At 43.8% G+C, this 16406-nt stretch overlaps 1 protein-coding gene across 6 annotated transcripts; it reads right to left on the reverse strand.

Moving 5' to 3' along the window:
• Positions 1-5761: 5761 nt before the first annotated feature.
• LOC309337261 (ribonuclease P protein subunit p14-like) lies at positions 5762-11222 on the reverse strand. 6 transcript variants are annotated; one of them, XM_081854030.1, is made up of 6 exons: positions 11095-11222; positions 10002-10109; positions 9800-9884; positions 9385-9461; positions 8110-8188; positions 6627-6823 (listed from the first exon to the last, which is right to left on the reverse strand). In XM_081854030.1, the coding sequence occupies exons 2-6, from the start codon at positions 10091-10093 to the stop codon at positions 6767-6769; spliced, it is 390 nt and encodes a 129-aa protein (XP_081710156.1). In that variant the 5' UTR covers positions 10094-10109; positions 11095-11222; the 3' UTR covers positions 6627-6766. The 6 variants fall into 6 exon arrangements, with proteins under 6 accessions (XP_081710153.1, XP_081710156.1, XP_081710157.1 ...); XM_081854031.1 differs by having other exon boundaries at positions 10002-10106; positions 11095-11183; XM_081854029.1 differs by having other exon boundaries at positions 10002-10106; positions 11011-11164.
• Positions 11223-16406: the final 5184 nt, after the last annotated feature.

The raw sequence follows: 16406 nt of genomic DNA on the forward strand, positions 1-16406 counted from the left end.
AAGGACACACTCTACTCATGTAAAAACATGCTGACTGTCCGCGGGCCGGATTTAGAAGGTGATTGGGCCGCATCCAGCCCCTAGTTTGCCTACCCATGGCCTAATCTATCTCCAAGGAGGTCAAATGAGGACGGGGGGGGGGGGGGAGAAGGAACCATGTACATTACCTTGAGCTGCTTGGAAGAAAAGGTCAGATATAAACACAAAATATAATAATAGTAATTAATTCACAAACTCTTGTGGGTCAGGAAACCATAGTCTCTGTTCATGCCCAGATGGGTTGAATCAAACTTCTGAATGCTTTTGTTTACATTAAGTGCTCTCTACGTCTAGTGTAGCCAATATGGTGCTCTCTAGATAGAACTGCAGCTCCTCTCTTCCCTGAACACTGGCCATGCTGGTTGAGATGGGAGCTGGAATCCAATAACATGTTGACAACCCCTGCTTACTAGTGCAATTCACTACTATTATGCACCATGGACATGCAGGAGACTTAACAACAAGTGAATTATATTGATTGCATCAACTATAAGCTAATATATAGCAACCTTAGTTTTAAATATTGCTGATTTTAATTTTTTGCACTGCCCGTCCTGGGACTCTTGAGTGAAAAGTCAGCCAATAGTCTCAGAAATAAGTAAGTCAGGGGCTTATCACTATCCTAGGAACCATATTAGTACACAATGGGGGGGAATGATGTACTGAAACCCGAACCATTTTCCCTCCCTCTGCTTGCTCCCCTTCCTTTCACTGCTGTTGCCAAACCTGTTTTGTGGTATGGAAGGCCCTGGGAGCAGTTAATACGTTGGGCAGTGCTCCCAGCCAAAGCTGAAGAGGCTGTGCACTTGGCAGCAGTGAGGTGAAGGAACTCTAGGAAACAGAAACCGTGAACTAAAACTTGAGAGACAGTGGAAGCGAAAGCAAAACTACAATGTGTTCCACAGCTAAAGTGGTGTCAGTGGCCTGCCAGACTTGAGGCTACAAGCACCATCATTAGTACACTTGGTAAATGGGAGCAAACACTTATTTGACAGCCAGTGCACCATAGTGGTTAGAGCATGGGTAGGCAAACTAAGGCCTGGGGGCTGGATCCGGCCCAATCGCCTTCTGAATCCGGCCTGTGGACAGTCTGGGAATCAGCATATTTTTACATGAGTAGAATGTGTCCTTTTATTTAAAATGCATCTCTGGGTTATTTGTGGGGCCTGCCTGGCGTTTTTTACATGAGTAGAATGTGTGCTTTTATTTAAAATGCATCTCTGGGTTATTTGTGGGGCATAGGAATTCGTTCATTCTCTCCCCCCCCCCCAAAAAAAATATAGTCCAGCCCCCCACAAGGTCTGAGGGACAGTGGACCAGCCCCCTGCTGAAAAAGTTTGCTGACCCCTGGGTTAGAGGGTTGGGCTAGGACCTGCAAGACAAGGGTTCAAATCACCACTCAGCCATGAAGCTCATTGGGTGACCTTGAACCGCTTACCGTCTTTCCACCTAACCTACCTCACAGGGTTGTTGTGAGGGTAGCACAGTGGACAGCCATATATACCACCTGAAGCTCCTTGGAGGAAAAGTACAGTAGTGGGATTTAAACACCACCACCACCACCCCCAGTGAAATGTTATCCTCCTGTGTTTCTTGCCCTCATCTAAGCCTTGACAGAACACCTCTAACCCTCACCCCAGTGATGTAGCTTCCGCCTGGCAAACGGGCCTGCTGCTTCCTCAAGCCACAAACACAAGTTTACTTTGCATGAAATGGGCTGCCTCTCCCAAGTACTCCCCACAGATCAGGCTATAGACCTGGATTGGGGGTAGCTTACATGGTGCCCTCCAGATGATTGTGGACTACAACTCCCATCATGCTGGCTAGGGCTGATGGGCATTGTAATCTAGCAGTATCTGGAAGGCACCACACCTTAGCTACCCATGGCTTAGGCCAGGCTTCCTGAAACTCGTCTCTCCAGACATTTTGAGACTACAATTCCCATCATCCCTGACCACTGGTCCTGCTAGCTAGGGATCTTGGGAGTTGTAGGCCAAAAACATCTGGAGGGCCGAGTTTGAGGAAGCCTGTCTTAGGCAGTTAATCCTCCAACTCTGCCATGTGACAAGCACTCAAGAGCATTATGCATGTGCCAAAGAGCAGTTTCAGACTGTGGAGGTGGCAGGCTGGCATTAACAATTTGCATTTTTCTTTGATTAGGTCATTTTGCATCTCTTACTGCAGTCAGGCAACGGAGGGCAGTTGACACCTCTCAAAAACAGGAGATGCAAAAGTTCTACTCCATACATTATTTATTTAAACAAAGTTTATGCAGGAAGGTGTGGGAAGCACCTTTTATTTTATTACTATCTTTGTTTCTCTCTGAATCCCCGGCTAACGAAAGCTGATCTGAGAGGGTAGCTCCCTACGGAGATGAATCAACAGACTACTTTACAAAGGGTCACCATCTTTTCAGCTGGGAAAAGTGAAACATGCTTGTGTCAGGCCAGTCCACGTGGTCTTTTCCTTCTCGCTCTTTCCTTCACTATCCTTTTTACGCACAAAAATGAAAGAGGCTATTCAGAAGTAAACAGGACGCAAGGAGCCCCGTGCCACAATAACTTTGAAGCATGTGCATAGTAGGCAACCACACAGCTTTGATCAAAATCTTTAAAAGATTCTCTGGGGGGTCAGAGGATCCGTAATGCCATGAAGCGTAATTTTAATGTATCCTTGTACTTCACCAACACACCATTGCACAGATCCGATGAAATCTGGCAAACAGAATTTCTCCCTCCGTTACTCCCTAGATAACTGGTCTAAAAAACAATACTGTACCTCTTACTGGATGAACCACAGTATGTGAAACAAATTTCTATTCAAGGAGGAGGAGTTGTGTTTTGCAGCCATTTAAAACCTAAGTTGACATACTGACCAAATTAACTAGGAATGGAGATTTTTCAGTCATGCTGGTAAGCTTGTTTTAAACTCCCGTCTTTCGCCCCAGGCCACAATCCTACAAACATCGCTGAGGAAACGCAAACCATTTAAGGCCACCATTTTAATGAATGCTAGCTCTACAACTTTTAAAATATAGGTTTTCAAAAAGAGAACAATTGTGCTGAATGGAATTGTTTCAGGGGAAGATAATGTTTTCCACTCAAAACATCTTTTTGTGAAAGTTGCGATCTCAGGACGTAATGTTTTCCACATGCCCTAGCTTTATGACTAAAGCCCAAAGCATCCCACACATCTTAAGAAGAGTACACATTACTTTACGCTTTGGAAATAATGGTAAAGCCTTTAATGAACCTGAGTTAATAATGGCCAGCTTAACATTGCCGCTTGTCAGTTTAAAAATATCCAAATTCCATTTTGGCGTCAGCAAAACTAGTTTGCCATATTTGATATGGTCAGTCGTCCAGGAAACTAGCACTTCTCTATACTCATCCTGTTTAGTTAACAACCTGAAGTACCCATAAATATTCTGGAGGGAACTGATTTCTACAGGAAGGTGTTAACTTATAAATTCTACCCTCCCTGGAATTAACAAGCATTTAAATTATGAACAGGCCGCTCTGCCTTGACCCCAACTCTTATGGGTCCAGGGATGGTTGTCTGATCTCATTACCAACACAGGGGGAGAAGATCCCACAAATGAAAAGAAGACGCAAGACAATGACTCAAGTTGTCTCACTCACACACAAGTGCTGGTTTTGACCAGATGGCCATGCAGGAGAAAGATAAGACAGCTCCAGGATATGGAGAACCTAGGAGCATGTAACCAGAGTCATCTTGAACTTAGCAGAGTAGCTTGAAAGAAGCGATTTTTAAAAAATAAAAAAATGTAGGCACTCAGCCTGCTCTGTATTGCTAGCCAAACCCTAAAAAAAGGAAATCACTCACTATTGTTTTACACATCAGCTGAAACTTGTTTTGGCAAGCCCACCCAGTCATATGATTTAGGGGTTGTTGTTTTTACAAAAAGGCAATTTCTTTTAAAAGAAAAAAAAATGCTTCATAGGTTTTACTTATTTTATCAGTTTAATTGGGGGTTTAAGCATTTTTAATTTTTTTAATAGATTTGCATATTTTATTAAATTTACCAGCTGCTTTTTTACCAGGGTAACTAAAAGCAACTTATGATACATAAAACAAAACAAAAAAAATCACATACTGAGATGGGATGTCCAACGAGCCAGCCAGGCACGACGACGTAACAGGCAAAGTTCAAGCACTCTAACAAAGGCCCTCAAAACAAGCAAAAGTCTATTATGACAAACTGGAGTGAAGCAAAAAATCAAATGAAACAAAGAAAAAGAAGTGGATTCTAACGATGATCACAATCTTTGGTTTGCTCTCTGTTGGAGCTTTGATATGATTTAAGATCTTTCGACACTCCAACCCTTTCTTAGGTTTGTGCCCTGTATGAATTCTTTGATGCGAAGTAAGGTTGTTGCCACTCTGACTGAAGCTTTTCCCACACTCGAAACAGTTATAAGGTTCGTCCCCTGTGAATTCGTTGATGCAAGAGCTTTGAGTGAAGCTCTTGCCGCACTCCCATGCGCATGGCCACAATTTATGTGAGGGGGGGAGAGATTTATTGGGGAGGAGCCAAGCTATTTGCGACACAATTGGTCACTTAATTATTTTTAATTTACCTACTTGGTTGAAGGGGGCATTTTGCCACTTGCCCCCCCCCCTCCGGCTATGTCCCTTTCCCATCACTTACTATGAATGCCTCTCACATTCTCTTATCATAGCAATGGCACCCACCAGAGAGGTGCTGGAACTGAGCTCTGGCAAGTTCTTGCTGAGAAAAAGCCCTGGAGAGAACCACAGGGAAACCAACAACGGCCATTTTTCTGTAGGCCAGAGCAATTCCAATAGTACTTGTTGCCCACGAAGGCATGTGTACTTCTGAAAAACAGATCTTAAAAAAAAATAAATCATTTAATCAGCAATAGTTAAAAAGAAATCAGACACATGTACCGTATTTTTCACACCATAGGACGCACCGGACAATAGGACGCACCTTGTTTTAGAGGGGGGAGAACAAGAAAAAAAATTCTCCCCCTCTCTGCCCAGCGCCCCTTCAGCGAAGCGGCAGGAGGCGCTGCGCAGAGGGGGAGAATTTTCCCCCTCTTGTTTTCCCTCTGTAAAACAAGGTGCCGTTTAAGGTGCATTCAGTCGCCTTCAGGCGGCTACCTTGGAAGCCTGGAGAGCAAGAGGGGTCGGTGCGCACCGACCCCTCTCGCTCTCCAGGCTTCAGGTTCCTTTCGACTTGCTCTTTGGAGCTGGCGGGGGGAAGCCCACCACCAGCCCCAAAGAGGTTGGGGAGCAGCGGAAAGGCGCAGTGGAGAGGCTGCTGCCATAGTCGCGCATCACCTCTCCAGCTGGGAGAGGGTAAGCGGGGCTATGGCGTCTTCGCTTCATAGGACGCACACACATTTCCCCTTCATTTTTGAAGGGGAAAAAGTGCATCCTATAGAGCGAAAAATACGGTAACTTGTGCATGTGTGGACTGGCTTGTCTAAAAACAAGCAACAGGCAGCACAAAGAGCTCAGTGAAGGCGCCTGTCAAATATCAACAGGCGGGGAGTGCCAATGAGTAGGTGCAGCCTGTACTAAAATACCCATTTCTTACAAGCGCAGAACAAGTATTAGGTAGCACCCGTCAGAGTGCCAGTTCTGTGAATCAAAGTGGTCGAGTGAATATATATGGGGTAACGGGATCATGCATTTTGCTTTGAGCATGAAGGGAATAGGTAGCAACAAACCATTTAGGAGTAATTATTTTTATTGTGGGTGGGGGGAGGAACCCACCAAACTATGCACTGGAATACAAGAGAATGATTTTTTTAAAATAATGGGATCTGTGCTTTATTAAAGTTTGTGAACCCATTACCAGGAAAAGCCCGTTCTGAACAACAAACGGTCCAAAGGAATCCAAACCAGCCACGTTCACAAACCACGGAAATGTAGGTGGGAATGATGCACTGGTGCAGGAAATCTGCATTCAGCTCTCTGTTCTGAGCCATAAAACAAAACACCAACAATTACAGCTTTAGATAAGTATAAGATGTACTCTGTGTATCATTAAGCAGTTGCATTAATGTACACAGTTGGCATCGTCTTGAAAAGTATTTAAATGTATGTCCACGCAAACTATTCATGGCCTCAGCTACAATAATATACTGCAATTTGGTGTCAGATCTGATATTTCTGATGGTCTGGCACCATGACTTTAACGGTGCCTTCCATCACTGTTTTGCCACTTTCTATAACAGTACAGGAGACGGAAATATAAGCAAGACATCTCTTCAGTTTCTTCACTTCCGCTGCAGCTAAGACTTCTTCTCCGACATATAACGGGGATGGGAAATGAATTTCCTGAGAAAGAAAAACGCAGCCATGCCCAGGCATCTTAGTGCCCAGAACAGCAGAGATGAGCCCGTTGATCAGAACACCGTGAACAACTCTCCTGCCAAATCTTGAGCTCTCTGCATAGTCTGCGTCCAGATGCAATGGGTTTGTGTCTCCCGTTAACTTCGAAAAGGTAACAACATCCTCCTGCGTAAATGTCTTGGTTAATTCTGCCTTGTCTCCTACTTGTATGTGCAAATGATGAACAGAGGGTTGAGCAAGTGGAATGGCAACATCTGGCCGTGCTGGGAAAGTTCGCTGGAGTCTCGCACATAGAAACCTGCATTTCAGCCATGCTACCTGCATCTTAAGACAGCTCTGGCTTGTCACAAGCTCCAGTCAAGTTGCCTTTTTGGTTTATTTAATCCAGCACCAGTTCTCTGCTGTTCCCAGCTAACGCAAGAAGAAATGGAGAAGTCTAGGAAGGGGAAGAAACAGGAACATGAATTTCAAAACAAGAACAGGAAAATTCCTCCTGCGGAAAGCAAAATGTAAGTAACTTGTGCCAACAGAATGGAAGTTGATTAATCTTCTTGGAAAGCAGATTTAAGAAAATATAAGCCTAGGTGGTGAGGGTGAAGTGGGCATTTCAATAGCAATGGGAGGGCAGGAACACTCAGTTCTGTAGCCACAAACAGTCACTTTTACATGCTGATGACAGCCTATATAATTATTTGGTATTCAGAAGAGGGCCAAGGACAAGGGGGGAGTGTTCTAGCAAAAATAAAACCACAACATGATATATCAGCAAATCAGTACCCACAGAAGTGAACATTCGGAGTGAGCAGCTTCTAAGCAAGTTTGACAAGGTGGTTTTTTTATGCATTTGTTATTTAAATTTCTATTCCACCTTTCAGCACTAGGCACCTGCAAGGACTAAAAATATATGATGGGGAAAAGTCACTTCCTCAGAACACACAGAATAGCTTACTTTTCTAAACAATCCCATATTGAAAAGAATTGGTCTTTAACCAGCATGAATACCACAGTACAGTACGGTACATAGATTTCCACGATCTGGAAGCTCCAGGGCAACCACCAAGAATATTTGATAAACAATGGAATTAAGGCATAAACTTTGATCAGCCAGTTATAATGAGGAGACTCAGCTGTGGCTAGCCAGGTAGTGTGAAAGAGAATTCTGATCGATTAGTATTAACCAATGATCCAAATACCTCATTGATTACTCCATCCATCCAGAAAACCGTGTTTTAGCTAGCTGGGACTATTAACCGCAGAGGAAAATCAAAGCAGGGACTTAAAATGAATTTTAATCTCTTCGCTATGAAAAAGCAACCATATGGGTTTCAAATTCCTTACTTGAGGTATTTATTGTAAGCTACTTTTGGTTTTTGAAGAGAAATTCAGAAAATAAGACCAATTAACTACAATTTGCTATGTGTGTACAACAAACCAATACTGAAATAAGACTTCTGTGACTGAATATCACATAACATCTTTTGGCAGCAATTTTTTATCCATATGGGAGTAACCACCATTGCACTCAAAGGGACATAGGTCAAGGTAAAGGGACCCCTGACCATTAGGTCCAGTCGTGGCCGACTCTGGGGTTGCGGCGCTCATCTTGCTTTATTGGCTGAGGGAGCCGGCGCACAGCTTGTAAATGTAAATCCTGAAAAAAATGACCATTCTGTTAGGCAACTTTATAACCTGGGATCAGATTGCTTGCATCTTAACTCTTACCTGTATCACCCTAAAAGCACACTTTCTGTTCTGATATGAACCAAACAGCGTCAGAGCACTCCACAGCTTTGCGAGGCCACTGTTCAAACGACAGAATTAGAGACATTCTTGCTCACATAAAACAAGTGCCAACACAACATGACAGAAAAGGCTAAGGACAAATATTAAGATTTCAGTCTCATTCATTAAGAGGCAAGATCCACAGTTCTGTGTTGTTGGAATTTTTAAGCATACCTTTCCACACACAAATTTAACGGAAATTTCCTCTTTTTTAGGAGAATGCAGAGAACACCTTGCACAGGATTGCTATGTGGTTGCCAGAAACCCATTTGACTATTGCCAAGTAACTCAAATCAAGTTTCTTGGTTAACATTGTGTAGGCCTGGTGCTGGTACTTGATACAGTAGGGTACCTTGGTTCTCAAACTTAATCCGTTCTGGAAGTCCATTCCAAAACCAAAGAGTTCTAAAAGCAAAGCGAGCTTTCCCATAGAAAGTATGCAAAATGGATTAATCTGTTCCAGACTTTTATAAACAACCTCTAAAACAGCAATTTAACATGAATTTTGCTATCTAACGAGACCATTGATCCATAAAATGAAGGCAATAAACAATGTAATGCAGTCACACAATCAATCAATCAATCAATCAATCAGTAGTTGAACTGGGTTCCACAGTCACAAAAACAAAACAAAAAGAGCTGCAACAACAGACAGCCCTCAGCATGACACTCAAAACGGAAGTGTGGCACTCAAATTGGAAGCGTAAAACTGAAAACGGAGCACGTTCTGCTTCCAAAAAAGCTTTGCAAACCGGAACACTTACTTCCGGGTTTGCAGCGTTTGGGTTCCAAGTTGTTTCTGTACCAAAGTGTTTGAGAACCAAGGTACCACTGTACTGGCATCTTGAAATTGGAAGTACTTTTTCCAACCCTGACCTTGCAGGAACGATGAAGAAATTACACCTTCACCACCCTTAAGTAACACTCCTACACCCAAACAACAACAATGCAGGCAACTCCCCATTTGTGAATGATTGGCACAAGCCCAACCATGGAAGCAAGCACCGTTTTCGGCACCAGAAGAGGGTGAGGGGGGTGGGCTTTTGCATGTCCTGCTGATGTGCACAGTTCCTCAGAACTGCGTAAATGAGGAGCTGCCTGTACCAACCAAGCTTGTGACATCTTCTTTAAACATAAAGAGCATCCCCTTCATTTTAGAGAGCCTTGTTTTCACCCAATAGCGCTTGCTAAAGATGTATATTCAGAGCTCCTTACGCATTAGGTACTCTGAGTACTGCAGACAATGTTTCTTCCTCATATGTCAGCACATCGACAAGCAAAGCGGCACCAACCTAAAAAGAAAAGACATTACGTTGTTACTAAGAAGCAGAAAGAGACTTTGAAAAGGAAGTTGCTGAATATTCATATTTTATATTGCTTCCTCTCTTCATAGTCTTCTCTTGTTAGGACTGCAATGTTTCACCCTTTAAAGTTGGGAGAAACAACTGCCTTTTCTCACCTAGTTTTAAAAGCATAAAGACAAACAGTGCATAGTTGTACTCCTTCAGAAGCCATCTTTCCTCTATGCAGTGGATCGAAATAAACAAGGGGATATTTACATATACATAATTTGGAAGCTGAAGAAATGCCATCTCCAAATAATGACAGTCAACATAAACAACAAACATACCTCACCATGCAGCCGTTTCAGAGCAGAGATGATAAGTTGTTTGAATTCAACAGCATTTAGGCTAAAGTCAGCTTCCTGAAACTCCCTGAAATGTAAGTTAGCAATAAGTCTTATAAGCAAATCCTATTGATCAACAAAAGAATACACCGCACCAAATCGTTCCAAGGTGAAGGGGCAAAAGGGAAAAAAAGCATGAACTTACAAATGGATCTTTAGATAGTGGTATTCAGAAGCATTCTTGAGAACTATTCTTTTATAGGAAGATGGCTTGTTGCCCTCTCCAAATTCAGTCATTTTGGTAAGCTGACTTCTAAAACAAGAAATAGACATTTAATGCACATCAAGTCCTACACTGGAAATTCCACAAATTGTCAACTGTCATTCGTACTTTCAAACATGTACACAACAGAGTGCAACTGGGATGTTGCCAGTTTCCCTTCTACACTAGACAGAAGGACCATAAGCCAAGGACTCTTCAGCAAAGATCTTCAGGCTTGGGGGGGTCAGGGGCTGATGGGAGCAGTAGTCCAAAGAACTGGGGGGCTCCCACGTTGCGAAACCCAGTGCTGTACAAATCGCAAGTACGAAAAATGCCATTCAAAGCTCTGCAGAACTTTGAAGCATTCTATATTTTTATATATGCTGGCCCAATCGCCTTCTCAATCCGGCCCACGGACAGTCCAGGAATCAGCGTGTTTTTCCGTGAGTGGAATGTGTCATTTTATTTAAAATGCATCTCTGGGTTATTTGTGGGGCACAGGAATTCGTTCATATTTTTTTCAAAATATAGTCCAGCCACCCACATGGTCTGAGGGACGGTGGACCAGCCCACAGCTGAAAAAGGTTGCTGACCCCTGAGCTATAGCTTAGGGCCCCACTCTCTTGGCCCCCACCCCCAAAAAATCACTATTAATATACTTCTTAATTGTATTTCAGTTCAACAATTACTCTGATAAAACACATAAAATGGCTTTAGATACCTATTAGGTCCATAAATTACTGTACCATACAGCATATATTCAACACAAAAAACAGCGACAATTTGTTGTTGACAAAGGACAGGTGCACATGTAAAGGGCCCCATTACCTTCAGTAGCTTAGAGCCCCATCAAACCTAAATCCGGCCCGGTATACAAATTCAATAAAAATGAATGAATGAATAAATGAATTTTCCCGCAAGTTAAGTGGAGCCAGCACTGAAGTCAACGTACGAAATCTGCATCGGATGTGCACAGGAGCCGGCCAAGGCTGCCACGAGAGTTTCTTCGACGGAGCCCTGCGACGGGGAAACCTACCGACAACAGTCCTGCAGCGAACCAGGCGCCACATGCCTCCCGCACGCGCCTTTCTTCTCGGGACAACACACAGAACGATGCACAGAGGGGGGGGGGGGAGGGAACAACCGGAGAGAACTTCCGCCGGCCAATGATGGAGCCCCGTATCTTCCGTTCTGGCCAATGGCGGATGCGCGAAGTCGTCAGGAGCTCCGCCCCGCGCGTAGGCCGGCGGTCCAATGAGCTGTTCGATCATGGAAGAGACGTAAAGGAGCACTCGGGAGAAGAGAGGGCGGGGGAATAATCAGAGTTGGCGCGGGGAGTGGGCGGGGCGGTTTGGAACGCTTGGTAGCCAATAGGATCAAAAGCTCTATGCTTCGGAGGCGGGGGGGGGTCCTCTCCCTTAAGTTACTGGACCTAGCGCGCCTGCGTCAAAGGGCGTTCGAATGAGGCTGCTTTGTAGAGTGTTGCTGCGCTGTCGCGGAGGCAGAGAGCTGGGGAAGGGGGACGGCAGCGAGCAGCGCTTGGCTTGCTGTGGGGACGGAGAGCAAAATGGGTCGCGAAGCCTTTTTTCCCACCCCCATGCCGCTTTTGCTTTTAATCCAGGGAAAGCTTACAGTCAAAGCAAATGGGCACAGGATGCCTCGCTTTGCTGCCATTCTTAGTCACAAGCAGGCACAGTTGTGCTAAGTGAGGCTTACTCCCGGGTAAACGTGCAGCGTTTTTCGGGAGCCCTCCCGTGAATTAGAGGAATACCTTTTGTTGTTACAGATAGGTAGCCGTGTTGGTCTGCCATAGTCAAAACAAAACAAATTCCTTCCAGTAGCACCTTAAAGACCAACTAAGTCAGTTCTTGGTATGAGCTTTCGTGTGCATGCACACTTCTTCAGATTCGTATCTGAAGAAGTGTGCATGCACACGAAAGCTCTTCAGATTCGTATCTGAAGAAGTGTGCATGCACACGAAAGCTCTTCAGATTCGTATCTGAAGAAGTGTGCATGCACACGAAAGCTCATACCAAGAACTGACTTAGTTGGTCTTTAAGGTGCTACTGGAAGGAATTTGTTTTGTTTTGACCTTTTGTTGTGTTTTTTTTCTGCTGAGTCTGTTACTTCTCCATCTCTACGTGGGTGGAGGGGAAAAAACATCATTTAAAAAAATCATTCCATTTGCAAAATTCTCTACTTGGGCATGAAGCCTTGCGTCAGTCACTGCCTCTCAGCCCAGTCTACCTCACAGGGTACCTCACTACTCAGTGCTTTTTCTCGGGGGGGGGGGGGACACAGGGGTACGCATACCCCTAAACATTTTGTGAATCTTAAGTTTAGCCTCATTGAGGGGCAGTATTTCAATTTGAGTAGGAAAATGAGAGTACCCCTAAACATTTTTTTTTAGAAAAAAGCACTGCTATTACTATTATTATTTATTAAATTTCTATATTGCCCTTCATCAGACAATGACAGGGTGATTTGCAGTATAAAACACAAAAATTTATTCCATAAAAATAAAAATAATTACCCCTCACCCCAGTTTAAAAGTTCGTAGATTGTTTAATTAGCCAAAGACCTCGGAGAAAAGGAATGTTTGCCTCCCTAAGGATGCCTAAAGATTTAATGAAGGCACCAGATGAGTTCCTGGGGAGAGCAGGGAGCAACCTCAGAAAAGGCCTGTTATGTTGCCTCAACATCTCGAAATGCTTCTGATGATGGCTACAGGGTCTGGGTCAGTTCATATGGGGGGAAGCATTCTTGAGGCATTGTGGTCCAATTTGTAGGCAAGGAGGAGGGGAACCATGTACGCCAACTTGAGCTCCTTGGAGAAAAAAAAAGGTAGGATATAAATGCAATTTAAATAAATGAATAAACCTTCCTGCAAGCAAATAAGAATGAATGCTCAATAAATAGCCGACAGCGTCTAATCATCATCATCATCATCATCATCATTTAATTTGAAATAAATAAATTAAATTGACCAGTAGCACCTTAGAGACCAACTAAGGTGCTACTGGACAATTTTTTAATTTATTTCGACTGCGTCAGACTAATACGGCTACCTACCTGAATCTAGAATCATTTTATTTGTATGCATCCCCAGATCCCAGCTATGGTCCAAATTAAATCGGATATTAAAGGACAAACGACTCCTCTTTCTTATAAAAGCCCTGTACAATGGAACCAAACTGCAGGTCCGATGCTGTCGACAGGGACAGTTATCGAACAGTATCGAGATGACTAGGGCGGTGAGACGGGTGCGTTATGGCCCCCCCCCACTGTTTTGCCTATTCTTAAACGACCTAGAAGCGAGCCTAATGGACCCAGACGGACCCCTTCCAAAAATAGGAATGAGAAGGACCCCCTTGTTGTTATATGTGGATGATACAGGCATCATTTCACGTTCCGGACCAGGTTTGAAACATCTGCTGAGGAAGTTTTCTGATTACTGTTTTAGAAATGGCTTATCCATTAATTATGAAAAATCAAAAATTGTAGTATTTGAAAGAAGCTGGTTTAAATGGGTGCTGGATGGCCATAATCTTGAACAGATTAAATACTTCAGTTATCTAGAGGTCACATTCCATCATACAAGATCTTGGAAGCACCACTGGCAAACCTCCCTTCAAAAGGCGGAAATCACAAAGCTAGCCATACTCAGATTCTTTTTCACAAAGTATGTTCCAGCAGCCTTAAGGGTTTTCAATGCAAAATCTGTTCCCCAACTCCTGTATGCTGAAAATGTCTGGCATAATGGGGACCTGCCTAAGCTAGACGGCTTTCAGGCAAAATTTCTACGATCTCTGCTGCAGGCACCCAACTGTGTCCCCAACTCCATACTTCTGTTAGGAGCTGGTGAATGCCCAATTTCAACTAAAGTGTGGTGGGCTGCCCTAAAACATTGGCTCAGGATTTCAGTGTTTGATGTAGGGAAGGGTTTGTATCAACACCTGACCAATGAGGAGTTTGTCAGCAATTGGCAGAAAACCATGGCTAGAAAAGCCACTTCTATTGGTCTGTCACCCCCCCCAACTCAATTACCTGGGTTATGAAGGTGTCCTAAAGACGTTAAAGCAAAGATTATGGGATAATACACACAAGTGACTTTCAATCTCGATCACACGCAGTCTGTGGTCCGTTGGCAGTGGGAGTACAATATGGACATGTCTTTAAGTTAACACCTTACATTAAAAACCTGACAGTACCAAATTACCAAAGGTTATTCACCAAAGCCAGACTAAACATTTTTCCTTCTGCAGTGTTGGATGGCAGGTTGAGAGGAGTTCCCTACCAGGACAGACTTTGCTCATGTGCCCAAGACATCAATTCTATAAAACATATTTTGCTGCACTGTGTGAAATACGAGCAAGCCAGGGCTGAACTGATATTACCCTTGCTGGTACCTTTCCCAGGAAAATCAGAGGCTCACTATGTCAGGTTCCTATTGGAAGACCGGACTAATGCTAGAACATTAGCAGTGGTGAAATTTTTATCGATGGTTGCAAGAACCAATGATCCCCATCTTTAAGTCTGAACAAAATGCTTGTTTAACCTGGAGGTAGGCTGTCTGAATTGTGTATTGCTTTGTAATGATTTGTTGGGTCTCTGGACTGTAATAAAGATTGATTGATTGATTTGTATGCCGCTTTCCCACAGTTAAAACAATGCTCAAGGCGGCTTACAATATGAAAAGATTTACATACAGTGGTGCCTCGCAAGACGAAAATAATTCGTTCCGCGAGTTGCTTCGTCTTGCGATTTTTTCGTTTTGCGGAGCGCGGATTCCCCGGGTATTAACGGTTTTACGAAAAAGGAAGCAAACCCGCAAGACGTTTTCGTCTTGCGAAGCAAGCCCATAGGGAAATTCGTCTTGCGAATCACCTCGAAAAACGGAAAACTCTTTCGTCTAGCGAGTTTTTCGTCTTGCGAGGCATTCGTTATGTGGGGCACCACTGTAATTACAAACATAGCAAAGTCATCATAAAAATATATAAAACACATCAAAAACTACATAACCAAACTGAACAATTTCCACATAAAAATAAAGATACAAAAAAATGTCAGTAACAGCAGCCTCTAAGCAATTTGGGATGAAGGCTCAGTATGCTGGCAGATTGGAAGCACCCAAAGTGAAGAAAAGTAGAGAGAGGAGAACATCTGAAAGAGATGCCACAAGAGGCCGCCAGTAGACCGAGCAAAGGAACTGTGGTTTGCTACATAAGAATGGAACCAGGAAATCAGCAGCCACACAGTCTTGTGGCACCTAAAAAGACTATCACATTTATTATGGCATAAGCTGTTGTTTCTATGGCTCTATCATTGCAAGCCTTCCAATCTTATCCAAATAAACTAGCTCAAAAATCTTGCCCCCGGTGCACTAATTGTTAGAAGTAGGCCTACAACACAGCCTTTCTGATATATTATTGCTTGCACAGCTACACAAAATGTGTGATATCCAACTAAATCATTGGCTATCACCCAACATCCCAGGGCCAGTGTGGTGTTAATGGTTAGCATGTTGGACTATGAGCTGGGAGATCAGGATCCGAATCCCCACTCAGCCATTGAAGCTCACTGGGCGACTCTTCTTACCTCTGATGCACCCACCCTGATAACCGTCTTTTCACGCTGAGGCCTAGACACACCCTGCCTTGTTGTTAGAATTGGCTTTCTTCTTGCTAAATCATTACCATACTAGTATCCAGGCCTGGAATGTTCCATCCTTTCTTACTACGTTGCAAGTTCATCCTGTATCACCAGAGTGGGAATCCTGCAGACCTCCAGATGTTGGACTACAACTCCCATCATCCTGGAGCATCATCCAACTCCCATCATCCTGGACTACAACTCCCATCATCCTGATGGGAGCTGGAGTCTGGCAACAGGAGGGTCACGGCTTTCCCAGGCTTACTTTATAGCTTGGGTCCAGATTTCCCATGAGTGTATCATTCCTCCCTCCCTTAACCCAACAGTAGCCTCTGCTGGATCTCAGTCCCTTCTGTGAAGGGAAGGAGCCCTTCCATACTCGAAATCCAAACTCTGGATCCAATTCTGTATCATCACCATGTACTTGGATGACACAGTACGAAATAAGGATGGTGATAAACATTAAGAAGCAGAAGGTTAGTGCACATCTTCGGGAGCATCAGGTTTCCCCAGGGGTTCATACAAATCTTTTCCAGAAGATGTCCTTCGAGGCAGCAGGTATGGATTTTCCTTGGGGTTTACTCCCAAAGCCTTTCTATAGCCGCAAGACAGCGGAGGTTTAGAGCTACCTAGATGGGCTATCTTCCCAGGTTAACGAGCCCTACTTTGGCCCTCAGTTACTCTACAGCGCATTCA

The sequence above is a fragment of the Podarcis erhardii genome (genome assembly GCF_964252035.2).
Source record: "Podarcis erhardii genome assembly, chromosome: 2".
NCBI lineage: Eukaryota > Metazoa > Chordata > Lepidosauria > Squamata > Lacertidae > Podarcis > Podarcis erhardii.

Coding starts and splice junctions, on each gene's coding strand:
- LOC309337261 (XM_081854027.1), bottom strand. CDS start 6,711: ATGCAGGTAGCATGGCTGAAATGCAGGTTTCTATGTGCGAGACTCCAG.